A 15,612-nucleotide genomic window follows, 5' to 3' on the forward strand; every position below is an offset into this window, starting at 1 on the left:
TATATACTTTGGACGTATATAAGTTTTGTAGATAACAGCCAGATCAGAATCAGATCAATCGTTGCAGTTCTCCATCCGAAGAAGAAGGATGTGAGTCTGAAAACGAATATAAAAAGCTAAAAGTACTATCGTCAGCGAAACAATGTATTGCATTAGATCACAGAGAGAGAGATTCCGTAAGAGATAGACGTGTTTTCAAGTGTTCTGAGTGATTTAAAGGAAAAAAAAAACTAATAATCTGATTTAATTTATTTAACAGCAAAAGTTTACAAACTTTGAATTTAATGTGGATTCAAGTTGCTGTTTAATATGGAAAATACTTGCAGAAAATGTAAAAAAGCCATTCGCGGAGAAACGGGAATAAGATGTGCGGGCGTATGCAATAAAATTTTCCACGTCTCGGCGAGTTGTTGTGGTTTCGATTCGTATACCGCGAACGCGTTAGAGACTTGCGAAAACATAAGATTCATATGCGGGGACTGTATTTTGTATATTCATAATGTCGATTTCGCATTAAAAGATATGTCGTCGGCGGTTGAAAAAAATAGTGAATATTTAAGGGAATACAAAAACGAATTTGAAAGTGCATTGGACAATAACAAACGGGAGATTATGAGCTTATTGCAAGCTATTGAAGAGGGATATACTAAAAGAATAAACGAAATGATGAATACCCAAACCATGTGTGAAAAGAGTGTAGAAGAGTTAAAAAAAGTGAATGACTACAGTAAAGCATTTAAAGAGCAAAGCGATAGTATATGCAGTGATCTGAAAAAGATGACAAGTAATAACAGCACAGTAATTGAAAGTGTAAAGGAGATGAGAATTGATATTGTGAAAGAAATAAAAGGCAGTGATAAAAACAAAGGTTCATATGCTGAACAATTAAAGAAGTCAGTGGGAGTGAGTGCACCAGTTGTATTGAAGCCTAAGGCAAAGCAAGAAAGTGAGAAAACAAAGAATGAAATTAAAGAAAAAATTAAACCATCGGAGCTAAATGTAGGAGTGAGTGCAATGGTAAACAGGCAAGACGGCGCGGTTGCAATTCGATGTGAAAATAATGAAGCGCGATCAAAACTGGCAAACGAAATGAAAGAGAAAATGAGTGACAAATATGATGTGCATCTGCCGAAAATGCGTCTCCCTAAATTAGTAATTGCTGGATTGAGTGAAAATATGGAAGGAGACAAAATAATTGAAGCAATAAAAAAACAAAACAATGTTATGTGTGACAATGTCAAGTGCATCAAAGTGTATAAATCATTTAAAAACAAGAGGTTTTATAATGCAATAATTGAATTAGACGGTAAAAGTTTTGAAAGTGTGATGAATTTAGGAAAATTAAATATTGAGTGGGATAGGTGCTCAGTCTATGAAAGCTTATCTGTACTTAGATGTTTTAAATGTTGGGGATTCAATCATACATCTACTCACTGTAAAAAAAGTTGCCAGGTATGTGCAAAGTGCGGAGAGGAAGGTCATTCGTTTAAAGATTGTGTTAATGAAAATAGAAAGTGTGTTAATTGCCAAAAAGCAAAAGATAAACTTAATTTAAATGACATTGACGTTAACCATGATTGCAGAGACAACTGCTGTCGTACGCTCCAACGTAAATTAAAAATTGAAAATGAAAGAATAATTTATTAGCAATTAACACCATCTGTTAAGTGTTTTTGTTTAAATATCGGGGGAATGAAGCAAATGAAAATCCAACTGCATCAAAGAGCTGTTTGGACAAATAACACCGGTGACTGGAGTATGTATAGACTCTATAGAAACAGGTACGCGACTGAACTTCAAATGGCAAAAAATAATTTCATTGCTAGAAAGATTGATCAATCAACGGATCAAAAAACCATGTGGAGAACAATAAAAAATCTAGTCCTTAATCAAGAGAATAGTGAAATAGAACAAATAATCTGTGATAGTGAAGTGATTAAGAATAAGTCTGACATAGCTAATAAGCTGAATACATTTTTTGTTAAGAGTGTATTGGAATTAAATGACAAAATACCATTTGAACATTATAAAAATTTAATAAATATAAACCCAGAAATAAGTTTTAAATTTAAGCGAATTAATATGAGTGATTTAACGCAAATAATGAAAAACATGAACAATAAAAGGGACTTCAATGGTTTGTCAACTAAAATGATGTTGTGTACTATGGACATTATTGGACCTTGTTTTTTGAGTATGATAAACGAATCTCTTCGTAGTGGTGTTTTTCCTAGTTCCTGGAAAGAATCAATTGTAGTGCCAATAGAAAAAGTTAAGGGGACTGTTAATCCGGCTGAATTTCGGCCGGTCAACATGCTTATGACGGAGAGTAAAATTCTTGAAAAAGTTGTACATAATCAGCTGCAGAATTATATGGAAGCCAATCATTTCTTAACGGATTATCAGTCTGGATTTAGGCAAAATCACAGTTGTGAAGCATTACTTAATCTGGTAATTACGCAATGGAAAACCGATGTTCACGACAAGAAAGTTATTGTTGCGGTTTTTCTGGATCTACAAAGGGCATTTGAGACAATTGATCGAGATATTATGCTGAAAAAACTGAATCGATATGGTATTAAAGGAGTGGAACTACAATGGTTCAAAAGCTATTTATCAAACAGAACTCAGAGAACCAAAGTGTCAAGTAATTTATCAGAAGTTTTGGATGTAACGCTGGGTGTACCTCAAGGAGCGGTGTTGGGAACACTTCTTTTTATAATTTACATAAACGACGTGGAAAATGTATTAAGACATGCGAAGGCTAGGCTGTTTGCGGATGATACATTGTTATATGTGTCTGGAAGATCTGCAGAGGAGTGTATCGATCAACTGAATGCGGATTTAAAAAACATTGAATCTTATTTTAAAATGAATAAATTAAAGCTTAACACTTCAAAAACAAAAGCTATTATAATTAATGGAGAGTCTGTACAAAATATTATTATTAATGAAGTGGCAATTGAAAAGGTTGAAGAAATGAAGTATTTAGGAGTTATTATTGATAAAAAATTAAGTTTCGAAAATCACATTAACAATATATGTAATAAAATTGCTAAGAAAATAGGATTTTTCCAAAGAATAAGAGGTAAAGTATCTATGAATTGTGCAATTAAAATTTATAATGTAATGATCAAACCACATTTTGAATATTGTTCAACAATACTGTTTTTGGGTTCTAGACAAATGTCAGAAAGGTTGCAAAAATTACAAAACAGGGGAATGCGCTGTATTCTCATGTGTAATAGGTTAACACCGATACAACTTATGTTAGATACTCTAAAATGGCTAAACATCAACCAAAGAACATTAATGAATGTACTAATGTTTATCTTCAAAATGAAAAATAATATGTTACCTAATTATCTTTATAATGAAATAGTCTATGTATCTAATGTGCAAACACATAATTTAAGAAATGGTGGTGATTTCAGGCTACCATTTTTTACAACAAGTAGATCGCAGAATATATTGTATCATAAAGGTTTTAAATTATTTAATAACTTGCCTTTTGACTTAAAGTCAGAAAATAATTTTATTGTTTTTAAAAGAAATATGATATTATATGTAAAAATGAATTATATTTAATTAAAAATATTAGTTTTTATTCCTTAAATTAGTTTTAAGTTAAAGATTGTAAAAAATAGCAGAAGCTAAATAAAGAATCAAATCAAAATCAAAAAATTAGATGTTGCAGAAGTCATTAATAAAAATGAAAAATAGTGTTGGAGATAGAACAGAGCAGGGGCACACCAGCATTTATTTTATGGACTTCAGATTTAAACTATCCAATACTACTTGAATTGAAAGATCCGAAAGGTAATTACTAATCCAATGAAAGAGTGATTCATAAAACCCGAAAGCACGCATTTTCGATAAGAGAGCCTGATACCAAACCATATAAAGGGCTTCTGAAATATCAAGTGCAATAATCTTACTTTCTTCAAAACGATGTAAAGATTTGTTCCACTATTCGTTAAGATGAACCATGAGAACCAGTGAACCTATTGCTACGAAAGCCGTATTGTCGGTAATTAAGAAGCTTTCGATCTTTGAGATATTTCTTGAGATGATAATTAATCAGCGTTTATTCGTCCTTTGTTTTATTTATTATTTCAATCAAGTATTAAGTCGTGTCCAGTGGTCACAGAAAAGTAATGCCGATTACTTAAACTATGGCCAAAAGTAGCAGGAGAAACTATCAATACCATTCATAGAAGTTTCTTTTTTTTTTCAAATCGAAATTAGGGACTACATCTAATCTTCCATTGTTTCCCCTTAATTCTTACTTACAGCTTTTTTGGCAAGGCAAAGAATTAAAACAAAAGTTAAACTCAAATTAAGGCGCGTAAACATTATTTATTAAAAATAGTAATTAAATATTGCCACCTGTATGAAATGAATATTTAAGTGATTGTGAAGATTAACCCAAGATTAAAGCATTATGGATCCATGATCTTTTGTTTTTAAAATAAGTAGGTAATGATTTTAAGCGAAGCTATGAGAATGAAAACGATCCCATAATGTTTAGATTTGTGTTGAGAATGAAAACAGTATGTCCCATAATAAAGCAAAAACTAATAGTAGGGGGTTATTATCTAAGTCCTAAAATCAAGAAATTCTAAGGGCGGTTTTAAAGTATAGGAAACTAGAAACCAACTAAAACTCACTCTATTATCAAGAATATAAAAGTATGATTAAAAAATTAAAATAAAACTGCACGAAATGAGATTTTCAAAAGTAAATGATGAAAAATATGTATATATTCCCTACAAAGCTTTACTTACATTTGCTGTATTTGGATCCAAAGCGGTGGTAACAGTGGTACCCTGCGTTGTTGTTGTGGTTGTCGTCGTCGACGACATATTCGTATTCGTGTTTTGACTTTCATTATTTTCGTCTTTCTGTTGTTTATTAGTCTTTTCAACTTCGTCTTCCTCGTCGCTACCAAATGGATCGGTAAGTTCACGACGCGTCATTAGAGCTGGTTTATCTCTGTTCCCACCACCATTTGGTGTACTAGTACTATTGTTATTCAAAACTCCAACTGATGAATTGTTATTATGTTGTTGAAGCGAATTTATAGAATTCCTATCTTTGGCAGGTGATAAAACTTTTCCAAGTAGATTCTTGGAACCAGAAAATATTAAATTCTTGACGTCTTTTTTCGATGTCGGTGACAATGGAGGTTTATCGTTTTCATCATCCTGAGAACCTTGATGCATAAGGTGTGACTTTAAATGGCTTAAATTGAGTAAGTTCTTTGATAAATTATCAGATTTATAATTGCCAATGACATAGCTCGATTCATCACAAGTCGAACCTATAATACAAAAAAGATGAGATCAGACATTTGTTTTGTTTTTTCGTGATGATGAATGATTTCATACCAATTTGTTCAATGTGCAATTGTTTTCCAGTAAAATGAGCTCTCAATTGATGAAGGTACGTCATAACAGCCAATTTATCTGGAACGGCCAACATGCTCATGTCGCGAGGCTCAATTACACGGGGAATACCCAATGATTCGGCAGCATCGAACGCCATTCGACAGTTGCCGACTACATCATGGGGAGAGAGTTTGGACATATCACTGGAAAAAGAACAATCAAATTAAATAAATAAAATATGGTTAGTAGATGATTCCCGAGACTTCGAGGGACTACTTTAAGTAAATTGGAAACATTATATGACGCCAGCAGGCCTGCATCAAAGTTATGATAATTTTATTCCTAAACAAAACAATGGAAACACATAAAAACAACGGGTTACCCATTGAGTGAGGCAAAAAGAAAACACACACTACACAAAAAAAAACTAGAAATGCCCATTTGAATAATAATACTCACATCAAATGTGGTTCAAAATGATGAATTATTGCACAAAAGGCAATGCCATTACGCCAGCTTGTCGTCAAGTTTGTAACCTTAACATTTGAATAGTCCTTAGTCACCTCTTTGCACCATTCAAGTAGATCCTGTCCAGGTGTGTTCTCCTTGAGAATAATTTTCTCAACAGTTTTATTATTTGTCGTAGCCGTGGTGGTATTGGTTGTAGCAGTAGTACCATTCTCGTAGCTCTTCTTTAAATTCAATGGTTGTAACTCAGGGCGTTTTATTTCTGTTCGATTGTTAGCCTGAGTTGAATCATCGATTGCCACAGGTTGTTGTTGGTCTTCGATTTTCTTTGATTTTTCTGTGAAGGCCGTGACTATTGGTGTTGACGAGGTATCTTTTTCCTTATCCTTGGCTTTCTCCTTGTCATTGTCCTTTTCCTTTTCACTAGCAATAATATTGATCTTGATCTCTTCTTTGGGCTTCACCTGCTGTGATTCATCGTCCTTGGATTTCGTTTCGATTATTGCAGGTGATGCTGGAGCAACTAATTTAGATGCTGGTTGTAGTTTATCGATTTCTACCTTCCGCAATTTCTCAACTTTGAATATTGAGTTTGATTTACGATCTGCAGAATCAGCCAAGGGCTTCTTGGATGCTGAACTCGTTATCGTTGGTGCAGCAAAGATAGATCTACTTTTCGGCGGTTGATCTGTCGCGGTTGTTGTAGTGGTTGTTGTTTTTGGCTTTTGTTGCTGCTGTGATGTTGGTTTTACTGAGCCCACTGCTGCTGTTGGTGGTGATAATTCTTGGCTGGAATCAGTGGCTGTAACTAATGGCGCTTGCTGATGCTGTTGCTGTTGTTGTTGCTGGGTTGGTTTTGCTGTAGGAACTTCTGTTACAGAATTTCGCGGAGGTGACATGGCAGCACTAGGCGTTTGCTGCATATCATCATCGGTACTTTGTTTGTCAGCATCGTGTTCGAAATATAGGCGGGTCGCTTCAGCTAATGGAGTTGGATCTTCAGATAATGAAGGAACTATAACAAAAATCAACCATGAATATTATAAGCTTTTTGTATGGAATGAATTTAATTTACCACTCATTGGCGTCGCAAGATCAATGCAACCATTTAAACTGGACGTAAGTTGTTCCAATTGTTGAGTAAAATCGAACAAATGTTCAGATATTTCACCAGAACTCTCTAAATCAGGAATATCTTCCAAATCGTCCAATGGAGCTACATCACAATTATTATTCACAGACATAAGTGAGACAACGCTTTGCATGTCTTCATCTCTGTAAGTGTACAAAATAAAAAGAAAAATGAATTACAAAGGATTCAGAACATCAAATAAAAAATGATAACTTACGTGGCTTTGCCTTCGCGCAGGAACACACAGCTTATTGTCAATTCAAGTTCGGCGGAAGTGATTTTACGCGACACTGGCTTCAACGATAGTGTGACACTTTGTTGAGTTGATTCGACACTAGCATATTTTCGCATATTTATGCTGGCCGATGCTAGAACGCGTTTCTTCCCCAGCTGAGTTATCTACAAAGAAAAAACAGAAAAACAATAAGAATCTCATGGAACTATTAAATTTTTTTTTGTAAATGCCACCATGAAGTTTTAATGGTGTTCTTTTAAATGCACTTCATTATTAACAGATGCTTAAACTTAAAGACAAAGTCTACACTGAAAGCGGACACGAACGAAACATACACCCTGTTATATACGTACCTAAGAGTAGATATAAGGTACCTCCACAAACTGAACATAAATCAGGGTAACTGCAATTACCAGCATCATGTGCGAGGTAAAGTCAAGCCATTGTTACAGAATTATGTACCTCTCTATAGTATAATACTCCGTGAGCAAAGCAAGCAATATTCCAGAATATTGAACGTGACATCCTTAATTCAGAAAATCCTTGCCATAGCAATTGTAGAAGATAAAGAATGGGGCGGAGGTTAAACGGGTGGATTGTTGGAGGGATTGTTCTTCTTGCTTGGATAGGAGCCAAGTAGTTAAATAAATTTTACTCAATTTGTCGACACCCCCTTTCAAGGATGTTGTATACATATTTTTTTTGTTTTTGGAAAATGAGATCTCCTTGTCTTATAATCACAATAAATTGATTTGGCATTAAATAGAGAAGTGGTATTAATGGCTCAAGATTGTGATTATTCCGCCAATAAAGTATTTTATTTTATTAAATTTCGAAATATCGTTCAAGGCAATAATGTGGTGGTTTGTTTGACAAGATATTATTATTTTTTATCTTTTTCTGTTCTTTAGTGAGGTTTGGATTTTGTAAATTAGAACAGAATTAGGTACATTTTTATGAATATTTCTTCATTTCTCAAGTGCAGACATTCTTAATCTTAAGTCACGTTTATTTTTTAATAGAAAAAAATTATGAATTGTCTTTTCCAATTAACCACGACAATGTTGAGTGCAAGGAGGGTAAAATATGAATTTTATTATATTATTTGCTGCCAGCAAAAAACACTTGTTCTTAAAAGAGAAAAATAAATATATTGGATCAAAGAAGAAACTAGGCACCTACTCGGAATTTTATACATATATCTTTGAGCTATCTTTCAATTTAGCTTAAAGCATTTAATATCTAGAAAAATGTCGACAAGCTGACGGCCTACATATGTAGTGAGCCAAAAATGATATTGACGCATTTTCTTGTTTCAGCAGCAGTTCAAGACCTAAATCTTTTTGAAGGTAATAGGCACGTATTGTTTATGGATTTTATTTTTTTGAAAAAAAATTATTTTTTTGATTGTCTGCTTACATATGTATGAACTTATACGGCTTTGACATGAATGCATCTCGAAAAAGAGGATACACTGAGAGAAAATAAAAGAAAAAAACAATTAGGATGAAAGACAGGACAAGTGACAGATGTCAAAAATGAAAGATGTCAAAAGTGTAAAAAGTGACACGTGTAAAAAGTGACATACAGTGAGTGTCATTAATATTCGGTTTTTATTCTTAAACATACTTTTGGTGTTTTTTTCGTAGTAAAAGTGGTATTTAAGTTTATTATTTGGTTATTTTATAAATTAAAATTAAAAGAAATGGTGCAATCACTTAACTGCATTAAGATATACGGTAAAAAACGCAAAAAGGACACATGTAAGCGCTTCATTAATATTCGTTTATTTGTTTTCTTTGCTGAGTTTGACATTTGCTCCGATTAACAGTTTGTCTATTCAAGAGTACCGTTAAAAAAAGTGTCCACTAGCCGTTTGCATACATTTTTTTAAAATGATTTAGTGCAAGATCGTTTGGTTTTATTTAAAAAGTTATTCATGGGGTGTAAAGAAAAAAATTCAAGCCTTGAAAAAAGAAACCTTGTTATTTTTCGCCATAGTAAAGGTGAAACATTAAATAAATTGCTGATATTTAGAGTTAGTTCGGAGGTATAAAAGAGAAGGACGGATCGAACCAAATAAGCAGATGCGTCAACAAAAAAGTTAACAACGAAAGAAAAACGGCTTATAGTAAAAAAAATTAAAGCTAATCCTCGTTTAAGTGCACCAAAAACTTTGCAAGAAGTGTTAATGGAATGCAAAAAGAAAATATCGGCATCAACGGTACGCCGAACCATAAAGACAAATGGCTACAATGGTCGTGTTGCCAGAAAAAAAAAACCATTTATCAATATGAGGCAAATTCGGATCAAATTTGCGAGGTAACACAAAAATAAGGATGCAACTTCGTAGGATGATGTACTATTTGCTGGCAAGAGTAAGTACAACGTCTTTGGATCTGATGGAAGAGTTATGGTGTGGCCCAAGCCCAATGAACAGCTTAAAAGCAGGAACACAAAGCAAATAGTGAAGCATTGAGGCGGGCACATCATGGTTTGGGGGTGCATTTCGGCAAGAGGCATGGGCAATTTAGTATTCATCGGCAGTATATTGAATAAGGAATACTATTTGAGCATCTTAAAAGAAAATTTAAGGCAAAGTACTGAGAAAATCGGCATTTTAAGGAATTTCAAATTTTACCAGGACCACGACCCGAAGCACAAGGCGCATGTCGTAAGAGAATGGCTTTTGGAAAACTGTCCAAAAGTTATCCAAACACCTCCACAATTTCCAGACCTTAACCCAATCTAGAATTTGTGTGATGAATTGTGCAAGACGGAGTTCGCTAGTTTTTAAGCTTTTTCAACAACTTTCTCGATTTTTCAATGTTTTATATTTTACAATTAAAAAAGTCATTTGAAGTTTTCTTAAGAAAAACTTTCGAAAATCCTTATTGAAAGAACCATAAACCAGAACCGGCCAAACATATGTTGATGTGCGAGATCTTGCAAATAATGCATTTTAAGAATGGGAATAGCTTACCAGAAATCGGCCATTTATCAAAAAGAAGTCAGTTAACGGTCCAATACGTCTTTAAGCATTATAAAGAAAATTAAAATAAAACTAACGCTTACTTAAGGTGGCGCTACAGTCCGGTGCTTCAACCAACATGCGTCTCCAGGAAGCTCGGTCCCTAGCTAGCTGTCTCCAGTTTCGACAAGTTGATTGAGGTCTTCACCCACCTGATTGCGCCACCTGAGTCACGGTCTTCCTCTACTGCGCCGTTTCTCGGGTTTCGATTCGAAGACTTTCCGGGCTGGAGCGTTGATGTCCATTCGCTTTACATGACCCAGCCATCTAAGCCGTTGGACTTTAATTCTGCTAACTAGGTCAGTGTCGCTGTACAGCCCGTACAGTTCGTCTCCTCTATTCTCTACTTGACCAAAAATCACTCGAAGAATTTTTTTTCTCGAAGCATCCTAAGACGCTCTCATTTTTCGTTGACATGGTCCAGGCCTCAGCGCTATAAATGAGAACCGGAATGATGAGTGTCTTATAGATGGTGATTTTAGATGCTTGAGAGAGGACTTTACTTCTCAAGAAGAAAACTAACGCTAGCAACATTTTAACTGACGAAAAACCCCAAAATTAGCTAAAGAGGATAATGGTGTAAACATAATTCGTGAGAAGCCGAATTTCGATCGGGCGTTGTCGGCCGAACACGGCCGATCGAACCAAACATATAGAAATGAGAGAGCGCGTACACAACTAAAAGCGGCATCATCCTATAACGCCCGATAGTAACCGATCAACCGACATAATAATGGATTCTTTGGTCAATTTATACCATAAAGTTTACGAAAAAAAAAATATTTTTTTTTTAAATATATATAAAAAAAGAAAGAAAAATGAAATAATTGTATTCACAATAGGCCACCTCAAAAACTTATAACAGAAACTTTGTAAAACAGCTATGGGCCGAAGTTTTTTCAGAGATGGAACTGACTGTTCCGGATATAAAGAAAAAATGGGACCAATTTCAAAAACAGTACACTAAGTGGAACGCAGCTTGAAGATCTGATCTGAAAACAAAAAGCCTTGTTGGGTTTACTGGGACTCACTTTTATTTTAAGCAAAGCAAATCGGTGCCTATAACTCAAAATCAACGTTTTACTTCTCAAAGCTTTGGGAGGTTTATGAAAAGAAACATTGAAAAATTTGATGGGTTGTAATTTCAAATCTTCAGTTCTTTTCTTTGCATAAATATTTTAGTAACCCATATACTCCGACGACGACGTCTTATACGTTGACGACTTAAATGTTACATTTCTTTGAAATATTCCATTAAAAAAATTATTGTTTTTACATCTAAGCTTCACAAATTCAGACTCCAGACCGATAGCGTCCGCCAAAAGAGATTTTATTTGAATAGCCTGCTATTTTTAAAAGCTGTTATCTTTTGACCTCTCCCGATATTCTCTGCCGCCAACACAATGGTATCGGTAACCAGTAGCAACATTGTCAAAAAGCAATCAGTGAACCCGCCTCTGACGTGCTGGGCTATAAGCAGCCACCAACAAGGAACCCTTGGTTTGATGAGGAATGCCGGCAGGCAAATACAGCCAAACAACAGGCACGCAAAGCGGTGCTGCATAGAAGAACGAGAGCTGGTCACGAGCTCTATCAGCAGAAGAGGCGAGAGGAACACCGAAGGAAAAAGAGAGAGCGTAAGAAGCGTGTAGTTGAAGATCTTGAGAGGTTCAAAAGCAGGAATTAAGTTCCAAAGCTTTATAAGCAGGTGAAACGAAATTCACAAAGACATACATAAAGCTCGAACCGAAGGCTGCAAAGACGAAAGTGGAAAGATCATAATGGAACCGCAGTCAATGCTGAGGATATGGAAGGATCACTTTTGCAGGCTGCATAACCGCGACGACGAAGCGAATGCCGCTGTCATGCAGGATGACCCATTCAACATAGACGACGAAGCCAACAATCCCGTTCTCCCGACTTAGACGAAGTAAAGATTGTTATATCTGAGCTGAAGTCAAACAAAGCCGCTGGAGCAGATGACTTGAATCCCGAGCTCTTTAAAGCAGCTGGAGATAATTTGGTTATTACCATGCACCAACTTATCTATAAGATATAATCGGAAGAAACCATGCAAGATGAATGGAACCTCAGTGTTGTTTGCCCGATTCTGAAAAAAGGAGACCCATAAAATGCACCAAATATAAAGGAATCAGTCTACTTAACATCGCCTATAAAATCTTCTTTGCCGTAAAATGTGAACGTCTAAAGCCCATCGTCAACAACCTGATAGGTCCTTATTTCGATGTCGAAAAAGGTTTTAGACAATGTGATGCGAACTTAGCTTGATGTCTATGTGGCTTTTATCAGTATTGAGGCAGAGGCGATAAAAATGGCTTTAACGTTCAATGAGGCCAAAACAAAGTACATGCTGTCGTCAAGAAAGGACTTGCAACACCAACATCTTGGTCAAAACGTCACGATCGACAGACTTAACTTTGAGGTAGTTAAGGACTTCATCTACCAGCGCTAAGAACAAACGAAGAATAACTCTTGCTAACCGCTGTTTTTTTTTGGGCTAAGAAAGCAATTTCTATAAACAAAGCCGTTAAAACAGAAATAAGTTTCATCGCTTAACACAATTTTCCGGACTGACTTCGTGAAAAGATTTAAATTTCCACAATTGGAAAGCGTTGTTTTAACGTTAAGCGATCCATGTTAAATTGTCGAACCTTAGTGGTGACAAATGTTACTAAGTTTGATATTTGCAACTGTCAAACGATATCAAATAACCATCACCCAAAAGGTCTTTTAATAAATAGGTGGCGCAACTGTTTTTAGAGAACCAGGGCCTATTGACTTACAACTTTCAATCAATGTCTTCGAGTAATGTCAGCGATAGAGGGTACCTACAGTTTTTATGTCAAATCCGATCGGCTAATTTGAGAAAGCACTTTTTGTAAAAAGAATTACTCTTGGATGATTTGTCAAGAAGCAGTACCTTAGGCATTACAGTTTTAGGCAGTAACCATCACAGTACGGGCACTGTTTTGTATAACTTGACTAATAATTCAATTTTGACATAACTTTTTGCTTATTACTTTACTACATATGAACGCACATAACTAATTTTAATACAATCATTTGTATTTTTTTAAACATGAATTGATGGACTTTGTTTCATCTCTATTGAAAAGTATAACGTAGGTCAAGTTAAAAACGAGATTATAGTTGCAAAACAAGTTGTTTTTTTTTCTATAAAAATATATTTTGTTAATGACCACTAATCATTGCTAATACAATCATTAGAACATTGTATGCATAGTTGCAAGTATATGACTTAAAAATACAACTTGCCTTTTAATTAGTTGCAAAAATCATTAAAACGAAGTGTTTGAAGAAAAAACGTAGTAAAAATCCTATAAATATTTCTTTTTTTTCCCTCTTTTTATTGTGCATGTTTTATAACAAAATAAGTCACGCTATACGGTCCATCAATTTATTAACTTACTTTTAGTGCGCCATTTGCTTCAATGACCCGCAATATGTTGCGAAGCCGAAGCAATATTGTCCATTAAAACGCTTTGTAACACAACAATGAATGAAACTAATATATTCACAATGCTGACAACGAGCGGTGTCATTTTCGTGGCTATTCATGCTGAATTTAGCTTGAATCTTTAATTTATTTATTCTAATTTATTAGTAGCAAAAATGCGCTTTTTGAAACAGTGTTGCCATCTTATTTGTTTGTAACTTTTTAACCATTTTAAAGCAAAGGTAATGTCATTCATAACAGTCAAGTCCCTTAAGGAATTTCTAAGTTTTCGTCAGTAGATGAAAATCATAATCTAGTACAATCATCTACTTACTATCCCATGTGCTGTGTGAGGAGATGAGACACAGTAGTAGTAAAACACGCTAGAGGGTGTTGAGATATATTTCTTTAAATGACAGTTCTTCCTATTTCTAGATTAGGTAGGTAGAAATGGCGATCTCAAAGCAACCTAGCCTGAGATCCAATTAGCGCTGTAGTGCGCCGTTTTGATACCAAAAACTCGTTTGACCTTTGATTGAAAGGGATAGATTGATAGAGAAGCTTCATAGCGATTATTTTAGAGCCTTTTTGTCGCATTGAGAAAAAAGATTAGGTCTCTAATCTTTGTCTCAGATAGCTCATCAAGTTCTTGAAAGAATGCTTTTCCAAAGTATTTCATTCTAGTGTTTGCCAAAGCAGGACTTTTGCAGAGGAAATGGATTATGGTTTCACTTTCTCTTTGGTCACTACAGCTACGGCAAAAGGTGTTGTAAGAGATACCTAACTTCTCTGCTTGAACTCCTATATAGGCCAATGTCCGGTTCAAACCGCAACAATCCTGGCTATGTCTTGCCTTGGCCTGCATACAAGATCGTTTGTATGTGTTTTGTTATAGGTGGGCCATATCTTCCTAGATATAATGCAGTTGGGTAAATTGCTCCACCTTCGGTTTGATGCAGTTTGGTAGAAGGAAAAGATTTTACCCTTCAAAGCACCAAGAGGAATGTTAACCATTTCCGCAAGAGAGCTATGAAGGGCCGATCCTTGCCTGTCTAGCTCGTCAGCCCGTTCATTTCCCACGATACCACTATGGCCCGGAACCCAGATCAGGGTGACACCGAGGTTAATATTCAGGCTCGCAAGCTCATCGCGACATTGCTGGACCAATTTAGATGAGGATATGGCCAAGCTAATGGCTTTCTAGATTACTAGATATTTATTTTAGAAGTGTCACCTTACCCTTGCATGTTATATTCGGATTTGTGTTTTGAAAAAAGCGAGTAGCGATTATAATGCGATTATAATTCTCACTCGATTTTTCAGTAAATGAAGTCTATTTGAAGTTTGTAATTTGACACATGTAAATTTGTAGTAGATTGCTACTAGCGAGGTAAATTCTGCAAGTTCCATTTGAACTGGCGAGTAAAGTACTCCCTACCATTCAGGAACACAGGTAAATGAGAACTAGAATGACAACTTTTCTAAAAATACCAAAAAACTCAGCTCTGATTACATCAAAAGTTTGTTTGACAATACAAAATTAAATGACAAAAACTTGACACAATTTGTACAAATTTTGGCTTGTTATTTGCAAAAATTATATCAAAATGAAACAATGACATTTGTCGCCATTTGCAAAAATTAGGTTACATTCACATCATGACATATACATTTTCCCCGACTGTTATTTTACAAATTGGCAACCATGGTCTAAAAAGGCATTAAATGGACGCCGCACCGCCTTCTGTTGGAGGCACCTTGTGTATCGGTGAGGCACATTTTACACCCCACTTTCCTTCCGTCTCATTTTGTGTTCTCTCCATATTTTGCTTTTGACAAAAATGAAAAAAAAATACCTCCAATCGTTGCTGTCTGGAA

General features: G+C 35.1%; 1 protein-coding gene across 5 annotated transcripts in view; it reads right to left on the bottom strand.

Annotated features, from left to right (window-relative positions):
- LOC129943296 (EH domain-binding protein 1) overlaps positions 1-15,612 on the bottom strand; it is a 120,273-nt gene that overhangs the window by 10,507 nt on the left and 94,154 nt on the right. For all 5 annotated transcript variants that reach the window (XM_056052618.1, XM_056052619.1, XM_056052621.1 and 2 more), the window contains exons 3-7: positions 7,208-7,389; positions 6,934-7,133; positions 5,850-6,873; positions 5,391-5,593; positions 4,788-5,323 (exon numbers count right to left, since the gene is read on the bottom strand). In XM_056052618.1, coding sequence (XP_055908593.1) covers positions 4,788-5,323; positions 5,391-5,593; positions 5,850-6,873; positions 6,934-7,133; positions 7,208-7,389 — 2,145 coding nt within the window. The remainder of the gene's footprint in view (positions 1-4,787; positions 5,324-5,390; positions 5,594-5,849; positions 6,874-6,933; positions 7,134-7,207; positions 7,390-15,612) is intronic.

This window comes from Eupeodes corollae, chromosome 1 (genome assembly GCF_945859685.1).
Source record: "Eupeodes corollae chromosome 1, idEupCoro1.1, whole genome shotgun sequence".
Classification (NCBI taxonomy): Eukaryota; Metazoa; Arthropoda; class Insecta; order Diptera; family Syrphidae; genus Eupeodes; species Eupeodes corollae.